At 51.0% G+C, this 25,111-nt stretch overlaps 1 protein-coding gene across 15 annotated transcripts in view; it reads right to left on the bottom strand.

The window, feature by feature from the left end:
- Atxn7l1 (ataxin 7 like 1) overlaps positions 1 to 25,111 on the bottom strand; it is a 238,490-nt gene that overhangs the window by 19,314 nt on the left and 194,065 nt on the right. For 14 of the 15 annotated variants that reach the window (XM_023719469.1, XM_023719470.1, XM_004634992.2 and 11 more), the window contains 3 exons: positions 9,904 to 10,199; positions 7,153 to 7,235; positions 5,983 to 6,233 (listed from right to left, as the gene is read on the bottom strand). In XM_023719469.1, coding sequence (XP_023575237.1) covers positions 5,983 to 6,233; positions 7,153 to 7,235; positions 9,904 to 10,199 — 630 coding nt within the window. Of the gene's footprint in view, positions 1 to 5,982; positions 6,234 to 7,152; positions 7,236 to 9,903; positions 10,200 to 14,772; positions 14,919 to 25,111 lie in introns of those variants that run through there. The other variant, XM_023719480.1, reaches the window with a different exon arrangement.

The raw sequence follows: 25,111 nt of genomic DNA, 5'->3' as shown, positions 1-25,111 counted from the left end.
TTCTTTCCTTTCTTTTTTTGCAGTACTGAGAATTGAACTCAGGACCTCGCGCTTAACAGGTAGGCGCTTATTCTACTGAGCTATCTCCTGGGCCCTAATGTGCAATTTTAAAAGTAAAGAAAAAAAAAAAACCTTTTAGAAAGTAGAACAAGAGGGGCTGGGGAGACGGCTCAGTGGAATAAGTGCTTCTCTGGCAAGCACAAGGGCCTGAGTTCAATCCCTGGTTCCGAAAAAATAAAAAAAGAAAGAAAGTAGAACAAGAATCTGAAAAGAAAGGTAAGAGCATTAAAAGATCAGAGGAAAAGGCCCAAAATCTAACTAGGAAAGAGAATAAAGACCATAGTATGTGGTGGGAAATACCCAAAATGCAACCTAGGATAATAGGATTGTTCTAGGACAATCCCAGAGGAGGATGTGGGGCATAGGCCTGCGATCCCAGTGTTCTGGGAGGCTGAGGCAGAAACGAAAGTGTGAACCTAACAATTTAGTGAAACCCTGTCTAAAGACATAAAAATGTCCCTGTGTGTGGTGGGGCACTCCTGTAATCTCAGGAATCAGGAGTCTGAGGCAAGAGGATTGCTGTAAGTTTGAGGCCAGCCTCAATTACAAAGTGAGTCCAGGCCAGGCTGAGCTACAAAGCAGGACTCTTGTCTCAAAAAAAAAAAAAAAAAAGAAGAAAAGGAAAAAAAAAAAGATGCAAAAATGTAGTTCAAGGCTGGTGAGATGGCTCAGTGGTCTAAAGCACCTACTTAGAACAAGCTTAGCAAAGCACAGGGACCGCAGTTCAATCCGCCAGCACCACATGCCAGCCAGCCCCGCCCTCTGGTGGGCTGAGCTGGCCACACACACACACACACACACACACACAAATAAATAAATTAATTAAAAAAATACCAAAAATGTAGTTCACTGTGAAGACCCTGGGTTCAATCCCCAGTACTGTAAGAAAGAAAGAAAGAAAAAAAGAAAGAAAGTCAGTCAGAAAGGGACAACAAGGAATCAGAATGGTGTCAGAGCTTTAGACTTCCTGGAGAAAAGTCTGATGCTAGAAATCAATGGAAAAATGTCTTGGGAATCGGGGACATGATTTTCAATCCAGCTGTATCTCAGAGAGATCATCAATTAAGAGTGACATTAGAACAAAAACATTTTCAAGTGCACAAAGATTCTGAAAATTGATCCCCCACATGCCTTGTCACAGGAAGCGACTGGAGCTAAAGGACGGAAGGGAGAGCGAGGAGGGGCCCGCGCCAGCCCGGCAGGAGCTACTGCTTTTCCCTCCAACGCCTTCAGTGCCCTTTGATTTTTTAACCATGTGCCCATACTACTTTGATTAAGAAATGGAGTTGGATTAAGGAAAAAGCAGAAGAAGCACTCAACCCTCAGTGCCAGGTGCCATATAAAAGAGGGCAGGAGGTGAGCAGGAGGGAGTCCTGGGACAGAGAGGTGAGCCCCAGCTGGGCGCTGGGGTGCAGAACTAGGAGGGAGAGACGGAGGGCGAGGACAGAGGAAGCAAGAAGAGAGTTGCCGCCCACTCTTTTTCCCTCTGACTACATTGCTGGCCTCTGGTCACCTGCCTGTCTTGTCTAAAGACAAACTATAATGTCAGGTCTCTGTGCTGGGACACTCAAAGAAGCTGTCCCACCCTGCCACTTTGAGGCTGTGAACATCTGTCCCTCAGAGGGCTTTGGGGAAGGGAGGAGCCACCGGTCCTGACAGGGCCCTGGTGCCAGGCTGTGGCTTGGGGAGTGCAGGTGCCCTCTGCTTCAGGGGCGGGGGCACCAGGGCAAAGCCAACAAGGCTGTCTGTGCCACCTCCAGAGCTCCCAGGCTGAGAAGCAGGTGCAGAAAAAGCTCTGGCATAGACACAAGCCCAGGAGAGCTGGGCCTGCAGTGAGGCGAGAGCACCATCCTGGAGTTGAAAGCTGAGTTCATCTACTCCAGACTCACTCCTGACCTCCTGAGGGATCTAGAACTGCTCCCTCTCCACATTGCTCTGTCAGTCTAAGATCATTAGATTTTGCCATTTTATACTGTGTGTGTGTAAATTTGAGATTCTACTGCCTTGGCCTCCTAGAGTGCTGGAATTGCAGGTGTGCGCCACCACACCCCGCCCATTTGTACGTTAAACTGTGTATGTGAGCATTTGTGACACAGGGGAATAAGCCTGGATTGTGCCAGCCCTGGCTTCCATAGCCTACCTCTCCTTTCTCCTTCCTTCTGCCAGGGCTGCATCCAGCCATATCAGAGTCCCGCTCAACCCTCTGCCTGCCTCACCCTCTCCAGCAGAGTTCTGAGGAGTTTGGCTGGGATCCTCCTCCATAGTTCCTGGGCTCTGTGTTCCCCTAGATTTGGGGACAGAGAAACATGGCATCTGGTCTGAGCGGTGGTTTCAAGGCCCATCTATGGACTCCTGGCTCCTATGTGGTGATGGGGCCTTTAAAAGCTGGAGCCTACAGGGGATAACTAGGTCACCAACCTTAGAGGGGATCAGTGCTGGTCCCCCAGACTTGGTCAGGTCTCTTGGAAGTGGCTTAGTTCCTGCGAGAGTGGGTCGTCACACAGCCTGAAGCCCTTCCCGTCCCTCACCTCCCATTTCCTGGCCTGTACCATGTTCCTTCTTCATGTGGCAGTTTCCCCTTCTGCTTCTCTGCCATGTGTAATGCAGCCTGAAGGGCCCTTGCCAGAACCAGTGCCAGGCCGCCTGGACTGACCAGTGACCAAGCCACCTCTCTTCTTTATGCACCATCCTGTGTCAGGTGTGTTACTACAGCATGCCAAAATGCTCTCAGTGTGTTATTCAGGGGCCTTCAGGTTGGCGACATAGACTCAGGAGGAAGGCACATAAAAATCAGGTAGCGCTGGCCACAGGGGGGCATGCTTGTGATCTCAGCTATTTGGGAGGCTGAGGTAGGAGGATTACAAGTTCAAGGCCAGCCTGGGCAACTTAGCAAGGCTCTGCCTCAGAGTAAAATTTAAAAAGGGCTCGGGATATAACTTAGTGGTAAATTCCTGGGTCACATCATGAGCATAACCAAAAAAAAAAAAAAAAAAGGAATAAAACAAGAAGCTAGTAGAATGAAGGCCTTGGTTCACTCACACTGCAGCATCCCTTGGACTCGTCCGCCCACTGACGCCCAGCTCTCAGCCCCCGAAGTACTTGGTGCTTATTGGCCCCATTTCATGGGGGAGGAAGTCTGGGAATCCAGGCCACCTCCTGCCTAGTTAATAAGCACAGAGGTGAAACTTTCTCTTCAAATCTTGTTCCGGCGCTTGTTATCTAACTCGCACTTTTCTAATTCTAGACCCAACTTCCTTTTTTAGCAATCTCTGACAAGAATGGGTTAGCGCGCAAGAGATAACTCAGTATTTTCAAAATTAACATAAAAATAGGTGAGAAATAGATTCACAGATATGAGCCTTTGCTGTAGAGGAAATTCATAGTGGGGAAGGGAGCAAGATTATCCCACTCGTGTGTGATAGTTTTCTTTCTTTCTTGCCAATCAGAGATAATAAGATGAGTGTGTGTGTGTGTGGGGGGGGGGGTTACTGGGGCTCAAAGCTGGGCTTTGCTCAAAGCTGGGCTTTGCTCATCCTTGGGCAAGCACTCAATGCCTGGGCCACATCCCCAGGAAGAACTATTTTATGTGTCATTCATAGGAATAAACGCCTATTTTTATGCATTTCATGTTATTCCAATAGTAAATTCTGACCATGCATTTGCAAGTCTCTGATTGTGCTGGATGTCGTCCCAACTAAACTAAGGGCACATACATCCTTGGGATAAAATATATAAACTCAGGGCACAGTGGCTGTGGGTGCGAGGGTGACAGGAGAAGGGCTAAGAGAGACTCAGACTGGGAGGGGCAAGTCTGCTTTCACACTGGGCCCATGGAAGGTTGCGCTGCAGTGAAAAATGTTCCATAGCTACAAAGAATTTGGAAGTCACTACCTATAAGTTCCCCTTTGCTGTTTCAGTTTCCCATGGTCAACTAATGTCCAAGAATGCTAAATGGAAAACAAAAAAAAACAAACAAAAACAATAGTTCATAAAACTCACAGTTCTGAGTAGTGTGATGAAATCTTGCACAACCCTATTCTGTCCCACTTGGGACACGAATCATACCTTTTCTGTGTTTCCACACTCTATATGCTACACCCTTGTTAGTTAGCAGCTGTTTTGGTTACTAGATCAACTATCACGGTATTTCAATGTTTATATTCAAAGAACTCTATTTAACCATGGCTCAGAGCACAAGGGTGGCAATGGTGGCAACTTTATTGTAGTATGTTGTTATAACCATTCCTTTTTTTTTTTTTTTGTAGGGTTTCACTATGCAGTTCAGCCTTCGAACTTGCTAGGTAGCCCAGGATAGTCATGAACTCACAGCAATCCTCCTGCCTCAGCCTCCCAAGCACTAGGATTTTAGGTGTGTGCCACCGCAACTAGCATAATTTTTATATTTTATTACTAGTTATGGTGCCTAATTTATATATTTTACCCCAAGGATGTATGTATAGGTAAAACAGTATCTAGAGGGCTTGGTACTTGCTGCATTTCAGGTGGCCCTGGGGGTCTTGGATGACGGAGGGTTACTGCATGTAGAACTGAAGCCCTCCCAGAAGCCAGGAGCAGAATGATTTCTTCAGTCCTAAATTGAGGCCAATACCCTCATCTAACACCCAGCAATGGAGGTCGATGATGCCATAATGTGAGGAACAGCAATGACAGAAAGCTTCTGATGACGGAGAAGCGGAGAGGTGGCAGCTTCCCGACTGTGTCCCCTTCATGGACTATGGGCTCCACCATCACCACAGAGGGATTGTGCTGCCGGGCACCCTCAGGCTTGTGCCAAGTGCCAAGTGCACCAGGCAAGCGAGAGGCTGGCAGGCCGGGAACAACTGCCATCAAATATTTATTTCTGCTTTAAAATCCAACTTTCTGTTCTTCTTCAAAATATTCTCTGAAAGTCTTTTTACTTATTGGACAATTACCCTTTGAAAACAGTGACAGTCATCAGATAATACACGGATCTGTATTTCTCATGGAGTATTAATTAGACAAACCAGGGGATACCTGCATCTTATCTCACTTTTTCAACTCTACAGCTTTTTGGGTTTTTTTGTTTTTTTTTGGTACTGGGGATCAAACTGAAGACAGTGGTGCTTGCCAGGCAGGTGCTTATGCTGCTGAGCTAGCTACCCAGTCCTGTTTCAACACTATATTTTTGAAAGTTTAGTACTATCTCTCTATTGCTGTCTGAAAGCACCTCACACAGAACCTCTACTGCTCCTCAAAAGGCATGCACAGATTTTAAATTGTTTTCAATTTGAGTGGATTTTAATGCTGTTTTCTGTCCTTTCCTTTCTGTTTGGGATAACCAATTAAAACCCCCAACAGGTGGCTCTGAAAAGCAACATTTTGGCATGGACAGAAATGTAAGAATACTCACGTTCTACTATGTCCACTTTTCTTCGCTCTGATTATAGGACATTTGTGGAAGATAAATCACAAAATACTACGACAGACAGGCTGGCACGGTCCAGTGAGCTCACAAGGTGCGCTGCCTGCCCATCTATCCAGGCTTCCCCATTCTGCTCCAGGAAGCTTCAATGAATACAAAACCCCAGGCAGCCAGGAAGCTGTCTGGTGGCTGATGTGTCACCCTTCTGGGTGTTTAACTTCCGGCTCACTCTCGCTCCCTAAAAACACTCACTGTCAGAGAACAGGTGTGCTATGAAGACTGATACTATCGTGACAAGGATGAGGCTGGCAGTAAAGTTCACTGCACAGGAAGTGGCAGTCACTAGGCTCAGTCCCTCAGGCATACAGTCTCATTTAAACTTCACAAGTGCCATGTGTGGTGGCACTCAGGCTGTCTTTATGGACAAACCACACATGATCAAAGCCCACACCCCACACCCAGCAACATAAAGTCCCTCGGCCAAGGGCTCAGGTCTTCTGGTGCGATGCAGGGCTTACCTGGGTATTACAGAGTTAGGCGGCCTGGGTTTTGCAGGGGATGCAACTTTTGGTTCTGGCCCCGAGCTCCCTGAAGCTCCCGGCAGTGAGTCCTGCACCAGCCCGGGTTGGTTTGGAAATATTTCCCTTGTGGAAGTCAGGAGATGCTCTTTGAGTTCTTTCTCTCTGGACTTGGCTTTGTGTTCCGCCAGGAGGAGGTCAAATTGCTTTCTCCGGCCTGGGACGGCCCTCCGATGGCTTAGCGAATGTGTCTAAGGAGAAGAGAGAGTGGAGAAGCACAGCCTCTTTGATCAGCACATAAACTTGCTTCCCCAGGCCCTGCATTTCAGAAATAGCAACCAAAGGAATTTAGAGGTGCTTGAAAAGTCAACTTCAAGGCAACAGCTCCTGTTCTGTGGCTGGGAAGAGGCAGAGACCACGCAAACACAACCAGGCCCTACGCTCCTGCTGTGAAGAAGCCAAAGCTTCTTTTAAAAAATCGCCTGAGATGCCCGAGCTTCAGTGCAAACCCACAAAAACCTCTCTGGTGAGAGGCAACTAGGAGGGGACGCGAGGGTGAATCCAGGTGCAAGTGGGAGGTGGCGCTGGCCCAGACAGACAGAACCACCAGGTGGAGAGGACCACAGCCTCCGTCTCCAGGAGCCAGCAGCTCGGGAGGAAATGGGCTCCGGGCCACGGGCTGGCAGCCACTGTAGGCCTGGGTCCCTCAGGCCAGCCGAGCACAGGCTGGATCAGGGGTGTGGCAGCGCATCCTCCCCTCCAGGGCTGCCTTTCAGGGCGCTGCTGCCACACGCTGCCTCCACCACCACACCACCACACCACCACCACCGCCGCTGCTGCCTCCGCCGCCGCCGCCGCCGCCGCCGCCACCGCTCCTGCATACATTAAAACGTAGCAGGCTTTAGAACCGCCTGTGAGTGCCTATAAATACAATTTACTGTCTGGCCTCCCAAGTAACAGGGGAAGCCTAGGTTTTTTTTTTTTTTTTTTTCCTCCTTAAAAAACCAGGCACTCTGCTACCGTGGACCAGAAGAAAGCATTTCCCTTACAGAGAGCAGCTGGAGGTCATGTCGAGGTTCCACACCCTGCCGTGTGCAGAGAGTGGCATGCAAACACGTCGACAAAGGCCCCAGTGAGAGCAGGAAGTATTTTTCATGGAAAGAGAAATACCTTGCAGGTGAGGGATCTTGTGCAAGGTTTCTTTGTCTCGGGATCCAATACTCCACAGTGTTTATTTGGGTCAAATTCTCTCTCTGGTTTAAGAAACAAACAAAAAATATAAGAAAAAAGGAGACTAAATAGGATTTGGCATTAAGACTACATTTTTTTTTTTCTTAAAAAAATGCACATTTGCACCAACAAGTGAGACATTGTCAGGCAATCTTTTTTTTTCCCCCACCGGCTGCTAAAATGCTTCAGGAACTGCTCAGAGGAAAATAGTGGTCCCCCTGAAACCCAGAGTTCGTAATTCCAGCACGGGGTGTGAACAAGGCAAGAGCAGGCACCAGAAGGGCAGGTGCTGCGCTGTTGTTGACACTCGGGCTCACTTGAGATGGTCTCACTTTGCTTGGCATTCTGGGCACAGTGGCTGCAGGGACAGCCACCTAGACTCAGGGCCACTTCAGTGACAGACTGCTCCTTGACAGGTCAGCCCAACCTCCTCTCTTGGGTCTGACAGCCCTCCGCGAAGCTTCTCAGACCTGAAACATGGGCACCTGGCTCAGGCACACACCAGCACTGTCCCAGGCAGGCTGTGGGGAAGGCTGCCACGAGCCTGGCACGGCCGCACCTGTGCCCTGCCCTGGACCTGGCCCTGAAGCACCTTAGGGGAATAAGCCACTGCCCCTGAGGAGGCAGGTGGCAGGAGGGCAAGGCTGGGCTTCCTCAGATCCTGCCCTCCTGCTGAGGGCCTGCTTCGAGGGAAACTGCTCTTTTTATTTTGCGGCTCCTTCTCTCCTTCTGAGATGACCACAAAAACCTCATGAGGCCTGGAAAATGCAAGGATACAAGGCAGTCTTTTAAGGCCCCTTTAGGTCTTAGGGTGGCTTTGCTGTTTCCACAGAGCAGGGACACCACAGTGTGGCAGCGGCTCCTAGCAGGAGGGGTACAGAGCCTTGGTGTGGCCTGGGGCCTCGATGGCTGCAAACTCAAGGGAGGCCACCTGGCTGCAAACTGCCTACTTGTGCACCGGAGTGCAAGCATCCCATCCAGGGCAGGCTGGGCTTCAGCAGGAGGCAGCAACAGGCAGGATGGCATCTGCCAGAATCGCCTCTACACCCAAGGCTAGCAGAACACCTCCTCCCTGCTCGTTCCTGTTTCTGCCTTGCGAGGCCAGGAGCTGCTGTTTCCCTGGAGGTCTGTGCTCAGCAGGCCATGGTGCCTGGGTGCTCTGTCCAGGATCCTAGGGGCGTCTTCCCCTCTGGCCTGTGAGAGTCAAGCCTAGGCCCAGATCTGGACTCACAGGGATTTCTGGCAGAGGGCAGGAGCTGTTTGCCAAATGAGACAGCAAGGGAGAAACAAGTAGAAGACCCAGCAAGACAAGATAACCAACAGAAGGCAACTACCCTCTCCCAACCGCCACACAACTTCAGATTGGGTGCAAGCTGGGAGCCAGAGCCAGGCTTCCGCTTTGATGAGGAACTCGAAGCCTCTGGACACTGGGTCCAGGCCTATTTTTTTTCCCCCTCCAGGGATGTTACCACACATGCCTATAGAATGAGGCTACATTTTCCACTCAGGAAGAAAGCTAGGAGTTGGGGGTTGGCCCACAATGCTCAGAGTGGGCAAGGGGTGCAAAAAAGGGGTGTTGGGGCCACAGCACCTGTTTCATTTGATGCTTTGGCCCTGAACTACTTTCTTTCTTTTTTTTTTTTTTTAATTTTATTTATTTATTTGTGTGTGTGTGTGTGTGTGTGTGTGTGTGTGTGTGGCCAGCTCAGCCCACCAGGGGGCGGGCTGGCTGGCATGTGGTGCTGGGGGATTGAACTGTGGTCCCTGGGTTTTTGCTAAAGCTTGTTCTAAGTAGGTGCTTTAGACCACTGAGCCATCTCACCAGCCCCTGAACTACTTTCAAGACATCATTTTTTCAAGGGTTACAGACATAAGCTGGAAAAACTGGAAACACAGATAAACATGAAGTAGAAACTAAAAATTGCCCACACTTCTTTGAGTGCTTTAAAAACATGTTCATGGCAGAAGATGGCCTCTCTCTCAGGGGCAGCTTTGCCTGTACTTTGATTGTTCTGGCCACCGTTAGCTATGCCTACGGTGTATGTGGAACAGCCAGGCAGTCACAGCTTTTCCTGCTCATTTGGAGGGAGCGGCTGCCAGGTCTAGCTCTACAACAGAGCCAAAGCAAATATCACCCACTCGGGGCCTCTAGCAGGGCAGCTGTCACTTCGAAGAGTGGCTGGCTGTGTGCAGAAGTCACAGAGGGGGCCCCAGGCTGACCTCCCAGCTCCCTACCTGCTGAGCTGAACTGGGCCTTCCTAGTTGGGAATTCCAAATGCATCCCAAGGAAAGGGCAGTTGTATCCTAACTGCAGAAGCTGCTTGGACCAGGGACAGAGGTTGTATCTCTGTGTGGCACGTTGCTGATTGGGCTGTCCTACTGTGCCCCAAGCCATCGTGAGGTAGCCCTGTGGACTGTCCACCTTCACAGCAGTGACAAATCCAGAGAGCCAGGGGACGGGTGCCTGTCAGCATGATAAGGCCTTGCAGGGAGGGCCACCTGCTCACCAGCTCTGAGGAGTAAGAGATACAGTTTTGCCCTGTGCTTTTAGGCTGGTCCCACTTGCAGGTAAACTCCGCATCCCTCTCAAAGCCAAACAGCTGGTTGATTATAAGAACATGCTACTACTCGGTTACAAATTGGGCTCAACTTTAGTCTTAGGAGCCAGACGCTAAAGACACTGACACATACCTGAAAGTCTCCGGTAAGGCTTGTTGCTGTTTTTGGTGCCATTTTGGTGCTTCTTGTCTATGGTGGCCGACAGAATTCCTTTGCCATTTAGAATTTTCTCTGGTGAGGGTGGCACTGACTTGGACATCAGGACAGGCTTAATTAAAGGTGGGTTGGAGCTGGCGGCAGTGGTGCAGGAGGAGGTGGAGGAGGAGGAGGTCACCACAGTAGTGGTTGTAGAGTTCATTTTGACGTTGGCACCATCTGCCTTCACTAGGTTAGGGATTTTCTCTAAACTGACTACAGGAACCGGAACGCTGAAAAATAAATGAACAAAAACACACAATTGCCTTTTTTGATACATCTGGTCTGCTGAGAAGCTATGCCCGCTTATCATTATCAGAGCACTTCCTTATCACTTATTTATGCTCCTCCTAGAAGCGAGCAGTATGATTCCAGTTTTGATGGGAGAGATTTGTGCTGTGGAAGGGACCCAAGGGGGTGTGAGGCTGGCATGGTGCCCAGGATGGCATCAGAGCAGACAGATCGCCTCCTGTGTGCAAGGCTGTCCCCATGGATCTGTGATCCCCCTCCATAGGCCATGTGGGTCGTTTCTCACACAGCATCTTGGGCAGAACAAGGCCTCCTGCTGCGAAGCTCTGGAAGACACTGACTGTCCTCTGCTGACAGCGCACCCCACCCCCTCGAGTCTCTAGAGGGCTGACAGATGACACCACGTGCAGGCATGGCTTCGGGCCAGCACAGCACGCTCCGTGCAGTCGGAGGGCATCTGGATCACTCAGATCCCAGGGATGGGCTCCCATGGCGGGAGCCACCACGCACCATTATCCCACATTCCATTTTTGGCAGCTAGTTATGTAAATAGGCAGTTCTGCAGGCTGGCAGGTGAGGGGATGAATTTTAAGAAGGCAGAAGCACAAAGGTGTGCATTCACTCGTCAGCATCTGTCACCTTCGCCCCCCCCTTCCCTGCTATTCTGTGATGGATGTGCATTTGATTTCAGCGGCTCTTTAATGCTGGGGGACCTTGTGTCTGGGGGGCTATGGAGGTCTCTGTCTCGGGGTTCTTAAAGATGAAATGAATAACTTGTGCTTTGGTCCCTGAACCAGAGTCCCTTTCCTCCTGGCAGGAGGTTTGAATGCTAGCACTTCGGCTCCCCAATCACCTTCGAGCTGAAAGGGAAGCCTTAGGTATCTGAATGCCAGATGATGGAGAATGTAGATTTTACACACCTGCAGACAATGAAAGGGCATGAAAAGAGATGCTGTTTGGGGCAGGAAAATACCATCTGTCCACAGGGCTCATTTTTTTTTTTCTTTCTTTTCAAAGTTTTATTGAGGGCTCATTTTTTCTAAGATGTATTCATAGATCATTTCTTTGATCAACTTGCTCCTGAAATTATTTTATTTTATTGGCACTGAGAATCGAGCTCAAGACCTTGCAATAGTCAGGCAGGCGCTTATGCTACTGAGCTACATCTCTGGCCCCCATGAAATTATTTTAGCAACTTCTCAGCCTCTAGCCTTCTTCTGCAGCTAACAGGATCACAGATATTAGCTGCAGAGTTTTTCCAGGGAGAAAGGCACACAGGAGAGGGCAAACAAGATGAGTCTCTCCCCTTTTTGGCCTGGGGAAGGGTCCCTGTGATAGGAAATCCATAAGGTAATTGCAAGTCCTGCCCTTCTTCGGTGTCACTACTGCTTAGTTCAGGGTGATTCTCTAAGCAGGGCTTGCTGGAGCTCACCACCCGCAGCTCTTGAAGAGCAAGCATGTGTAGACACCTGCAGTACTCCCCAGTGGAATTAGCACTTGCAGTGGCTGAAGGTGTCCCCGGAAGTTTCTGTGTTGGAAACTTCATCCCCCAACTCATATGCTGATGGTATTTGGAAATGGGGTCTCAGAGCGGGGTATAGATGAACCCAAAAGGGAGGGGGACCCCACAATGGGATTAGTGGTCTTACAACAAGAAGAAGAATCTGAGCTTGTACACTTCCTGTTCACATCATGCCAAAGGACACAGCAAGAAGTCTTTACCAGGTGCTGGTACCTGATTCTGGGCTTTCTGACCTCTAGACTGCAGAAAATAAGTTTCTTGTATTTATAACTCACCCAGATTGTGGTATTCTGGTTCAGCACCATAAAACAGGTGAACACAGTGCTGCATTCTTGATTTTTTCCCCCCAAACAATAAAGGATGAAACACTATGTGACCTTACGGAATAGGATTCTTCTAGGCCCATTCCTTAACTCTGTTCTACAGAAATCAGAGTCTTGAAGAGATCTTTGCATAGCCACGTACACAGCGGCGCTGCTTGCAGTAGCCAGTGTGGGAGCAACCCAAATGCCCAGCATCAGGATAAATATGCAAAAGGCGATGCAACCCCAAAAGGAAGGGAACTCTGACAGGTGGAAGAAAGCTGAGGACGGTGCGCTAAGTCAAACACAGCAGCGAGGAGAAACAAAATCTAGCACCAAGAACGGTAGGATTCTATTCATACCAGCACAAGGTCGGGCTGTGGCTGCCAGGGTTGAAGAGAAAGGAAATAGATACAGAGTTTCTGTTTTGCAAGAGAAAAAGACAACAATGGGATTGTACCTGACACTACGGGGTTGGATATTCAAGGTGGTTGTGTGGTAAATTTAAAAGTGTACTAAGAACCCCATGTTACAAAGCTCAGAACACCGGAGCCATACCTTGCTGACCCTGACTTAAAAAAAAAAAAAAAAGCCTTTGTTGATTTTTTTTTTTGATTTAACTTTTTATGCTTGTTCTAATCTGTTGATCTTAATCTCTAATCTGTTGATCTTAATCTCCTGAGGGAAAAAAAAGTCAAATTTCAAGCGTTGCTGTGAATACGTAGGTACTCTACAGGTGAGGAGCCTTCTCGGGAAGGAAACGAGGGCTTTCGTGTTCCAGACCTGCCTCTTGTTGTAAGAGGGTTGAGTACAGCAGGGCCATGAACCGTGTCCTGAGTGCACGTTGAGTACTCAGGACCGAGTAGATGGAGGGATGATGCCTGTCGGGGACAAAGACCCCAGCACTGGACGGACTGCTCCTCACACTTGCAGCACAGCCTGTGTTTCTCCGCCCACGTCAATGTCCAGCTGCAACGTTTCCATGGGCAGCCACAAGAGTGCAGGTGTGTGCGGCCCACACATCTGGACCAGCACAGCAGCTGACCCGTCTCTTGGGAGACACTTCTTCCTAACTATGCGTGGCGGAGCTCCAGCCAGGCTAGCTAAACTCTGAGACTGGTCTACTAATTTGGAATTTTTCCTACCACTTAACGAGCAAGGCCCATTCCATTTTGTGTACTGCCAAGGCTCCTAGAACTCCAGGGCCCACAGGCAGCATGTGGAATCAGAGCCCATCAGAGACAGGCAGACCGGCTGAGGTGTGCTCCTCTGGGACTGGAGGATGGGAAGTGTCGAGAAACAGAATCAAGGCTGCGCCTGAGGGGCCTGGACACTATGGAAGTGGGGAGGAGGCAGGCGGAGAGGAGCCGCTCCAATGCCAGGCCAGCAGCTGCGCCTTGGTGGGGAGGAGGGGGTGGACTCTGGCACTTTGGGGTGGTAACTCCACATGGGTCCTTCACCTGCTGGAGAGGGGAAGCCACCCTCCCCACCCAGAGGAGGAGCATCCCCGAAGCTGCTTCGCTGGTGCACTTTTGCACCTCTGAATCTTTGGCCTTTCTCTCTGAGGTCACCTAACCCTTGGCTTGGACTATGACAGTAAAGGGGAAGTAAGAGAAGAGGAGGGAGCAGGCAGCTCAATAGTGGGGAGAATCAAACCCATTCCCAGAGGAAATGGGGATCATTCCTAAGTGACATTGGCATCGTCGGCCTCCCAGTACCAGTTCTAGCCACGTAAGCATCTGGTCTCCTCTCTTCACACTTTGGGCCACAGCCTGCAACCCCAAACTGATGAACAGAGGGTGACATGATCACCAGGAGCTGCCACACAATACGGAAAACGAGTCCCAGAGATTTAAGTCTTTTTGAGGACAGGAATGGGGCAGACCTGCTGAGAACCTCCAGGCCACCGCCCCCACCACACCCTTTCTCTGCTACCATCTTCCCCAGCCAGGAGAGTATCCCGGCCTGGGGCAGGCTATGCTCCTTCCAGATGGCAGTGGACCCTGAATGGCAGGTTAGTTTTTTCCCTTTGGAAAGAAGCCAGCGCTATGCCCGCACCTCACTGTAGTGCCGTACCTGCAGCCTATCGCAGTGGTGCCACCCTCTTGGTCTGTGCCAAGGGGCTGGCAGGGGCTGGTTTGCTGGTGATGCTCAAAAGCGTGATGAAGCCACACATTATTCTGTTGGTGGAGGCGCTAAGCAAGCCTGGGGCCACCCATGAGGTTAGCCAAAGCCCCCTCACACTCCTTCACCATCAAACTTCAGGGATATGCCTATGTACTGCACCAAGGCTCGCAATTCACTCCGTTCATCCGCGCACTCTGTCCTTTCTTTGAGGTGCAGTGTTCAAAAAGGGAAGATGAGCTGGGCATGGTGGTGCACACCTGTAATCCCAGCACTCAGGAGGCTGGGGTAGGAGGACCAGCGGAGTTCAAGGTCAGCCTGGGCTCCATAGTGACAGTGAGTTCAAGACCAGCCTGGACCACATAGCGAGAACATTTCAAAAGAAAGAAGAGCAGAAAAAAGGGAAGAAGACACCCACTCTGCCCCTGCTGCTCACTTGGTGGGCATGGACTCTTTCGGAGCACCCAGGACCACGGCTTAGCTTGGGCTCATGTGCTGGGGGTACTTATCTCTCTCCATGTTATCTCTGCACCTCTCCCTTGTCCCAGGAATGGTCCTCCCTCCTCACCATCTTCATTGTCCCTCTGGCACCAGGGGGGCGGTGTCTACCTGCTGTTTCTTTTGTGCTGCTTTGGCTGCCCAAGTCTTCTTCCTGTGTGCCTGGCCTGTCTGAATTTATCTTTCTAGACCAAGGCAGGTCCTCTGGCTGCAAGAAAAATGGTTCTCTTGGCATCAAGCAGATTCTCCTCCCTGCCCAGTGATGTCTGCAAAAGAGCAGAGGTGGAGAATCATGACGGTGTCATTGGGAGAGCCACCAACGTGCTGCAGGGCCAGCTGCCCTCGTGCCAGCTATGCTTTCCTGGGGACTGTGATTTGCTCCGGCACTGTCACAGATATGCCTTCTGAGCACGCTTCAGAAAGTCTTTAGGTTTGCAGAAATGACTGCCAGTCTCTCTCCACTTACCAGAGCGGGGTAAAGATGGATTTGACAGGCAGGATGTGAGGACATACGGCATCTGTGCTGCAGGTGGCGTCTGCTGAGACATCTCAGCTGCCTCACTGCTTCCACCACTTCCACTGACCAAGGCCCCTGCGCCTATGCTACTGGCCGGGTGCCTCCCCCAGCCTCTTGCCTTCCACACCATGACAACAGGAAGTCATCCAAAACAGAAAGGAATTTACCTTCTTTTAAACACTCTCGGAGAAGAAATTATAGATTTCAGTTTCTCAGATGCATTTTGAGGGGCTGCTCCTAGGAAATTATTTATGTCTCATCTAAATGCTTTAAGTTGAAGAAATCCTTGGAAACTTCTGGAAGGCTGGCTGTCAGGACTAAGAAGGACTGTCAACAACAGAATCCCAGAATCCTACCCTGGCATGACAGACGTAGTGGGCACCACATAAATCCTGATGGATGAAAAAATGGACTTTTTTTTTCTATCAGTGAAAATGCTGGGAAAACTTGAGAAACTACATTTGTAAACACCCTTAGCAAACAAAAAAAAATGGGGGTTCAACACAGGATGCAAATAAGAGGCTAATCCAGTGTCAGTCTAGGGCCCAGTGGTGAGACAAGGGGCAGGGTATACAATTGCTTGGGGCAGTCTGGGTAACACCCTTAGTAAACTGGGGACACGTGGTCAGACTGCACAGCTAGTGGGGCTCAATGGTCCTGGCACTGGAGCTGAAATAATAGAAACAAAGAAAAGAAGGAAGGAAGGAAGGAAGGAAGGAAGGAAGGAAGGAAGGAAGGAAGGATGCAAGATTGTTTGACACGGTCCTCTGGTCTAGCCCAGAGTGGACCAAGGGAGCTCAGTGATGCCCGCTGCTAGCCAGTCGGGGCACAGCCTCTTCAGAGTGAGGGCCTGGGCTCATTACTCCCCTGGGTCCAAAGATATTAACTGCAGAGCATGATGGGAGATTTCCCCCCAGAGACAAGCTAGGGCTCTGTGTGTGTGTGTGTGTGTGTGTGTGTGTGTGTGTGTGTGTGTATGTGTAGATGAACAAGGTAATGAACTGTGTAAGTCCTCTGTTAGGGTTTAAATATGGAGACTAGGGGGTATTGAGGGCTTGATGCCCAGGGCAGTGGAGCTCCGGGGTGGCACATGGTGGGAGCACGTGGACGCATACTCACAGTAGATAAGGCCACGTGTCGCTCCTCACCCGAATACGCTGTTGGGAGCTGGGGCCAACTGGTGAAAGAGGTTGTGTCCTTGGCAGGCATATCTTATTGCCGGCACCTTCCTCTCCCTCTTGGGTCCTTCCTTGCTCTCTGCTTCCTGACAGCCAGGAGGTGGGTGGCCATCCTCCATCACACCCTTCCACAGTAACATTCTGCTTCAGCACAGACCAGAGCACGTGGGCTAGCTGACTAGGGACTGAGGCCTCTCAATGCAAATAAATCTTGGATTTATTTGGATTAATAATCATTTTATTATTATTATTATTTTAAATTATTATTTGGATTAATAATGATCCATCAAATACTCACGGACTATTCACCATGAATCCAAATAAATCTTTCCCCCTCGCTCATTTCAGGTATTGGTCATAGTGAATGTAGAGGCGGTTGCAAGAGGCTTTGCAGTAAGAGTTGGGTGGGGCAGCCGCACATAACACAAAGCCCATACCCTTATGTGGTGTCCTGCCTAACTCATTCCAGGCTTTCAGGGCACTGTGCCTCAGCCCCCTATCAATAAAATGAAGATAGTTACATATGAAAAGATTAAATAAGGTAATAAGTGCAATAAATTGTAACAAACCAAAGAGGCAGAGGAGACCACACCATCCACTCTCCACTGACCCCAATGCCTCTGGGGGTTTATGACAGGGTACAAGCCTTCTGTGCTTTGTCTTTTCCTATCCATGGATGGGCAGACAAGGTAGGAAGGGGTGGGGCAGCAGATGGGTGGGAATCAGGGGTGTCTACGCTAACTCACAGAGCAGGGCCGCTGCTGGGGGTCAGTGAGGACAACAGCGAAAGAGGAGGTCTTTCCTGACTCAGTGATGCCCCTCCAGGACTCTTCCACCTGTCTTCAGTCTCTCTGCTTTTCAGCCAAGCCTGGGCTAGTGATGCAAGCTCACAACAGATGGTGCAATTTGTGAAGAGTGTGTGGGACCCCGGGCCCCACGCAAGCCTGCTGCCCCTGCAGTTCCGCCGGACTGTGGTCCGCAGGGGTCCCTACTGTACTCAGAGGCTGCTGGTGAGTTGGGGGTCAGGAGGCCAAGTCCAGCCTCTCTGCTGGTCTGAGTCTCTCCTGGTCTGACACAGGGTTTCCAGGGGCACAGAGCTCAGAAGGTGGCCTCCAGAGGCACAGGGAGAATGAGGGACGCTCACTGGCCACTCCTGAGAATCCCCGAGAAGCAAGCTAGAGAAGAGGGGAAGGTGAGGAAGGGACGTGGGCGGGCATGGAGGGGCATAAGATGCTCCACAGGCTGCGGTGTGACCCCAGGCCAGGGCTCCACACAGGCATGAAGGACAATGCAACCCCAGCGACACGATGCCTTTTTCCACAACTGAGAATGAAAGCTGCGCAGTTCAAGTGGGCAGGCCTTGAGACCCACATCAGTGTAGAAGGGTGCCAGAGTCCCAGAGGGCAGGCGGGCCGAGGAGCAATGGAAGTGGGTGCCAGAGGGACAGCAAATAGACGCGCTCCCTGCTGCGGCCACCAGGTGCCGCTGCTCCCACGGTTTCAGTAACAGGAGGCTCTGTCTGCAGGTTGGCCCTGGGGTCCCAACCTCGGTCATCATGAGATGGTGCTGGGCACATCGGGAAGGGAGGAAATGGCCAAGGGTCTCTGGTATCATGGGTACCCCAGCTGTGCTGTTTCTTCAGAGCAGCCCAGGGGAGCACTCTCCCTCTCGGCTTCCTGGCTCTTTCTTCGCCTTCCTAGTATTGAATCCAAGCCTGGGCAGGCAGGGCTGCAGTGCAGGTGCAGCTGCCCCTGCCCTGAAAACAAAGCCCACTGTGGACAACCCGTTAGGGGTTTCGTCTTCATCCCGACCTACAGCACACCCAGGAAATACCATTGCAAACTTTGTATTTTATTATTTCATTTTACTTTTTGTGGCTGGCTCAGCCAGCCTTGGGGGGCAGGGCTGGCGCAGCATGTGGTGCCGGGGATCGAACCTCTTAGCTTGCCTGAGCAGGTACTTTAGATCACTGAGCTATCTCACCGGCCCCAACTCTGTATTTTTAAAACTTATGTGCGCAACATCACTATCTGGCTTGGATGGTCCCTGACATTCAGTCAGCCGCACATCAGTCTGACTGAGGTCTACTTCTTTGGTTTTCTTAAGTCAGGGTCTCACAGTGTGGTTCAGGCTGGCTTTGAGGTCACCATATAGTCCAGGCTGGCCTTGAATTCACGGTGATCCCTCTGCCTCAGTGCCCTGTACTTCTGAACCTGCCATGGAAGAGGCCTCTTTCTGCACCACTCTCCCAGGCCTTGGCATCGCTTGCCTGCTGGGTCTTGACAAACACTGCCCCACGTGGATGGTATGGTGCCCACCGGGGATGGCAAGACCCTGGGTTCAGGCCCCAGCACCACAAAACTCCACTCTGTCCTAACCCTGTGCTCAGTCCTCGAGGCCCGGCCCACCCACCTCTCTGCCACCGACCACTCCTACAGCCCTGCAGGACCCTGCTGGCCTCAGTACCTCTTGTGGACATCCCCATCTGTCCCTGCTGTCCTCTCTCAGGAGCTCTGCTGTGTTCCTCACCTCCAGCGACCGGGGTTCATTCCTGCCACTCTGTGCCCCAAGCAGGCCTTGAGCCACCAGAGGACAGCAGTCCTGTCCTAGTGTCTGTGTCACTCTGGAATGACCCCCACAGCTTATGTAGTTTGACACTGGAAGAGGGCTCCAGCAGTGTCGGATGAATGAATGTGTGTTCTTGGCAAAGGCGCCAGACATCACAGTAACAGAGTAGAACCTGACCTGGCTCTCCACCAACAATGGGGAAGAGCAAAGGCTTTGGGGCAGGACCAGCCCATGGCTGGCCCTCTTCCTGGCAGGAGGGACAAAGTGTGACCAAGGCACCTGCCTGCTCAGAGAATGACGCGTTCACCCCACAATCCTACAGCCAAAAAATGGGGGAGGGGGAGAGGGGCAGCCCCAGAGTCCTTGGTCACATGACCAGCAGACCTGGGCTTGACTTGGGGGCTCTGGGTTATGGTCCTAGAAACCAAAGGGAGGGGGTGGGCCCAGTGCTGCCACTGTCCCACTATGCTTGAGATCTAGGGTTGCTTCATCACTTGGGGCTCTGCTTTCTCACCTTCATCACAGTACACAATTGGGGCTCCTGCAGGACCTGGGCTGTGCAGGTGTTAGAAGGTCCAGACATAGGGCAAGCATGAAAGGTCACAGTCCCCAGTCCCAGGCTTGTGCTCTCTGCACCAGGCTGCCTGTCTCATCCCCACCCTGGGATGTCTCCTTCTGAGCCACAGGGTCCCTGCCCATGCTTGCCTGCTTCTGACTGCAGTCACATAGCCAGATGGTGCACTTGGCTGGGGTCTGTTCAGAGGGGACCAATCAATTGTGGGAGGCCATGGTGGCTGCAGAAGCCCTGCCGGAGGACCTAGCATGGCTGGAGTGCTGGCTCTGCCAAGGGTCCGTGGCTTTTCGCATGGGTCCTGCCCTGGGTCAAACCAGCACCAGGCAGATAGAGATGAGCTACAGGCTCTCCCGCAGGTGGCTGCTGGGAGGATTTCCCAGGGCCACAGACTCAGGGCTGCCTTCACTCCGGAGCACCTGCCTGGCATCTCTAAGCACTGGCCTCGCCTCGGGGCATGGGAGCCCTGACTGCAGTGCTGCAGGGGTAAGCAGGGGCAGTGGGCACTGATGCTTCTGCTTGGCTCTGGCTGCTTTTCCTCCAGGGCAGCAGGCTCATCCCCTGCATTTTTAATCGCAGAGGCATTTAGCATTCTGCACACTCCTGCACACCCTCCAGGGGAGGATGCTCCTCCACCTCCTCTCTGCCCAGCCTGCAGCCTTCAGTGCCAAGTAGTCCATCAATCTGCCTGCCAGACCAGGGTGGGAGCCCACTGAAGCTGGGTGCCAGACGGCTGCTTCAGGCATGGTGCTGGGGCCTGGCCCCTGGCCGAGCAGACTTGTAAGTAAAAGCTAAAATGCTCATTCTCACTGGAAAGAGCCAAGCGGTCATAATCCCCCCCTCCACTTTTTTTGTTATGCAGCTTTGCTGTGGTGCTCAAGCTGGCTTTAAACTCCTGGTTCAAGTGATCCTCCTGCCTCAGCCTCCCCAGTGACTACAACCAGACACACATCACTGCACTGGACTCTGTCTTTCCTGACTCAGCCTGGGGACAGAATCTGCTCACCCACCTCCCTCTGTCATTGCGACCTCCATGTGGGCTGGCTCCCAGAAACAGACACTGGGCAGGGGAGGCTGGGCAATGTGGGTGTGGCAGTTTGCAGGGGACAAATCCTCTTTTTTAGATTGGACTCATAGTGATCCGCCTGTTCACAGCCTCCCAAGAGCTGGGATTACAGGCACGCACCACCATGTCCAGTCTCATTTGCTGTGTCAGCGCACCCTGGGGCGGGGCCAGCACAGAAGGTTCAGGGATCGAGCCCCAGGCCTTGCGCCTGCTTGCAGGCGTTTTAATTCTCTAAGCTATTTGGCCTTGCTCGCTCTTTCTTTCTTTTCTTTCTTTTCTTTCTTTCTTTCTTTCTTTCTTTCTTTCTTTCTTTCTTTCTTTCTTTCTTTCTTTCTTTCCTTTCTTTCCTTTCTTTCTTTCTTTTTCTTTCTTCTTTTTTTCTTTCCTTCCCTCCTTATTTGAGACAGAGTCTCACTCGCTATGCATTTCAGCCTTGAACTCACTTTGTAGTGAAGCTCATCTTTTTTTATTTATATATGTTTTTTAAGATGAATTTAGTACAGGGTCTACAGGGTCTCACTACACAGATCTGACTTGGTGATTCTCCTGTTTTCAGCCTCCCAAGCATTGGGATTACAGACATGGTGGGATTACAGGCCACCACACCCAGTCTCAAGTGCCATCTCTGCATGCCCTGGGGGTAGGGCTGGCACAGCAGGCTGGGGATTGAACCTGGGTCCCTGGGTCTACATAAGCATGAACTTTAGTCCACTGAGCTATCTGACCAATCCTTCATTTATGTATTTGGTACAGGGTCTCACTACACAGCTTGGACTCATAGCAATCCTCCTGTTGCGAGCCTGTCCAGCACTGGGATTACAGGCATACAGCACCATGTCTGGACTCGGCTGCTAGCTCAGCGCACCCCGGGGGTGGGCCCGGGGTGGCATGTGGGACCAGGGATCGAACCCTGGTCCCTGCGCTTGTCAAAGCAGGCACTTAGTCTGCTGAGCTATCTCGCCAGTCCTATGAAGCTGGTCGTCAACTCTCAACAATCCTCCTGCTTCAGTCTCCGAAAGTGGGCCTCCATACTTGGTTTTATTTATGCTTAATTCATTCAAAATTAGAGACAGGTCCCTGACTCAGTTATTAGAAAAGGTTTAAGGCTGCTTGGACCAATTTCAGTGTGTAATTCTCTTTTCCAATCTCTAGTTTTAGAAACTGTAATAATGAGTCAGATATTTCCAAGTAAGATGTGCTATAAGGGTAAAACGCACATAGGGTTTCAAAGACAGCGTGTGTGTGTGGGGAAAAACAGAATGTAAGCTATTTTACTCTCTGTTGAAATGATGACATTTTAGATACAGTAGATTAAAGTAAATGTATTGTTAAAATTAATTTTACCTGCTTCTTTTTAGTTTTTTCAACATGGATGCTGGAAAATGTAAAATTTCCTGTGTGCTATATGTTATATTTCCAGTGTATAATGTTAATCCTCACTGGTAGACCAGAGGCTCACTGGTCAGGGCATGGGGGCATACACTTGTAATCCTAGTCCCCTGGGAAGCTGAAGCAGGAGGATCTCAAGTTAAAAATCCAGTCTGGGGGAGCTGGGGAAATAGCTTCATGGTCTAAGTGCCTGCTGGCAAGCGCAAGGACCTGGGTTTGATTGCTGGTACCACACGCCATGCTGGCCCTGGAACCCGGGTGTGCTGTGCTGGCCACCGAGACCTGGCGTGGTGGTGCGTGCCTGTAATCCCAGCCCTGGGGGCGCTGAGACAGGAGGATCACTACATGTCTGAGCTGTGTAGTGAGACCCTGTACCAAATAAATAAACAAAAGATTAAAAATCAAAACCAAAACAAAACAAGAATCCAGTCTGGGCAATTTAGTAACTTGGTAAGACCTTGTTCCCAAATTGGAAACAAAAATGTGGTTGGGGAGAACTCAGTGTGAAGGCCCTGGATTCAATCCTCCTCCCAGTACTGCTGAAGAAAGAAAAGAAAAGAAAAGAAAAGAAAAGAAAAGAAAAGAAAAGAAAAGAAGAGAAGAGAAAAGAAAGAGAGAAAGAAAGAAAAGACAGAGAAATAAAAGGTTTGCCAGCTCTGGGAATTTTATAGTCCCCTTCATTGGCAGATCCCCTGAAGCAATTTAATGAATTTAATGAGTGTGTGCCACCCCGGGCACCAGGGGCGCTGAGCTGGTGAGAAGCGACCATGCAGGGGGCGCCACAGTGCAGTTAAGTCCCTGGCAGGTGCCTTTGAGGGTCAGTGAGCTTACCTGCTGCAGGGACCGATGAGGACTGGGTGGCCACAGAGATGGACAGGGGCCCCACCCTCGGCCCGCCTTGCTATGGGTCCTGCCTTCTCCCCTGTGCACACTTCCACACTCACTCACTCCTGTACACTCAGTTCCACACCCACTGAGTCCCGCATACACTCACTCCTGTGCACTACCATACACTTAGTCCTGTGCCCACCATACACTTAGTCCTGCGCACACTCACTCCCCATGCATACTCACTCCTGTACAGTCAATCCTGTGCCCACTGAGTCTTGTACACACTCCCATACACTTAGTCCCGTGCCCAGTCCCACACACACTCACTCCCATACACTCAGTCCTGTGCCGTCCTGCACACACTCACTCCCACAACACTCCTGTACACTCAGTCCTGTGCCCACTGAGTCCCACACACACCTACTCCCATACACTCCATCCCATGCCCACTGAGTCCTGTGCACACTCCTGTACACTCAGTCCCGTGCCCAGAGTCCCATACACACTCACTCCCACACACACTCCTGTACACTCAGTCCTGTGCCCAGAGTCCCACACACACTCACTCCCATACACACTCCTGTACACTCAGTCCCTTGCCCACTGAGTCCTGCGCACACTCATTCCCATACACTCAGTCCCGTGCCCACTGAGTCCTGCGCACCCTCATTCCCGTACACTCAGTTCTGTGCCTGCTGAGTCCTGTTCACATCACTGCCATGCACACTCACTCCTGTACACTCAGTCCCATGCCCAGAGTCCCGCATATACTCACTCCTGCACATATTCCCGCACACTCACTCCCATACACTCAGTCCCATGCACATTGAGTCCTGCACATACTCCCACTCCTGCACACGCCCACACACTCACTCTCACACACTCCTGCATACTCACTCTTGCACTCCTGCACACACTCACTGTTGCTCACTTCCTCCTTCATCTGTGACACACTTTGTGGTCTTACAAGCAATTTTCGAGCAGGGGCAAAGCAGAGAAAGTATCTCCTGACTGTCCCATCACCCCTGTCTGGCTGCCCTCACTACAGTGACCTCTGAGGGAGACCGATGACTCTTGTACCTCTGAGTTTTGGTTTTAGAGTGGTGCCAGCAGGATACCTCCAGTGGGAAGTGGTCTTGGCCAGGCTAGGCTTTGGGCAGCCCCAAGGCCAGTTCCTGGCAGGCAGGTGCTCAGCCGGAAGCCAGCCTGCGGACTCAGCGCTCCCTCCCCACCTCGGTGAGGCCAGCTTTTCCCGGCTGTAGGCTGAGCCAGCACATCCGAGGTGGCCGGGGCTACACTATGCCATTCTGTGGGCTCGGTGTGTTAAACACATCTTAACCAAATAACACTGGTATCCCATCATTAAAATTAAAAGTTATACCTCCACCATGAGCCAGGAGCACCTGTACTTAGGCTTCAAGTGTAGCTGCTCCGTGGGCCTCTGCGAGTCCTCAGCCGGGCCGGCTGCCCTTCTCCTGCTACCCACACTGGTGCCCTTCTCACATTACACTCTGTGTCAGCTATGTCTCCTCTTACAGACTTCCCGAGGTGGCGAGTGCGTGTCACTTCACTTGTATGCCCACGGCTGCCACAGACAGTGGGTCAGGCTCTACACTGCCCTAGCACACTGGCCGGATGAGGACCACCAGCCAGATCTGCACAGAGTACAGGGCTGCACCTAAGCCTTTTCTAATCTGTACAAAGCCACACATGGGACATCAGTGCGTCCCATGCATATCATAGAGCTTGTTAGGGAGTTAGGACATAATGTTATAGTGGATTTTCATTAAATGCTAAGTTAAAGCTCGGTGTGGTGGTGTACATCTATAAACTCAGCGCTCTAGATGGCTGGGGCAGGAGGATCTCAAGTCTGAGCCCCGCCTGGGTACTTTAGAGACTATGTCTCAAAATAAAAAAATAAGAAAGTCTGGGGATATATCTCAGTGCAAAGCTCTTGGGTTCCATCTCCAAAAAACAAATGAGTAAAGGAGAGATGGACATAGTGGGCTGCAGTTCCTGGGAACATGATGGGGCGGAGCTGGTGGCATCCAAGGAACAGGACTGAATTAGACTGAGGTCAACCTGCAGAGGGTCCCTGACATTGGGCCGGGGGCCTTGCTCTGCAGGAGGCCCTGTAGAACTCAGAGAATGTTCACTTAGATTGTAATTTGGGGTTGTGAAATTGAAAGCTTGAAATCGAGGCATGGAATTAAATGACTTGTTTAAAGGTGCAGAGAAAGTTACTGGCAGCACCTGGAATTAAGCCAGACCTCCCTTTCCTTCCTTCCTTCCTTCCTTCCTTCCTTCCTTCCTTCCTTCCTTCCTTCCTT

Source organism: Octodon degus, unplaced genomic scaffold (assembly GCF_000260255.1).
Source record: "Octodon degus isolate 3935 unplaced genomic scaffold, OctDeg1.0 scaffold00068, whole genome shotgun sequence".
In the NCBI taxonomy this organism is placed as follows: Eukaryota; Metazoa; Chordata; class Mammalia; order Rodentia; family Octodontidae; genus Octodon; species Octodon degus.
This window is presented reverse-complemented; position numbering and strand designations above follow the sequence as displayed.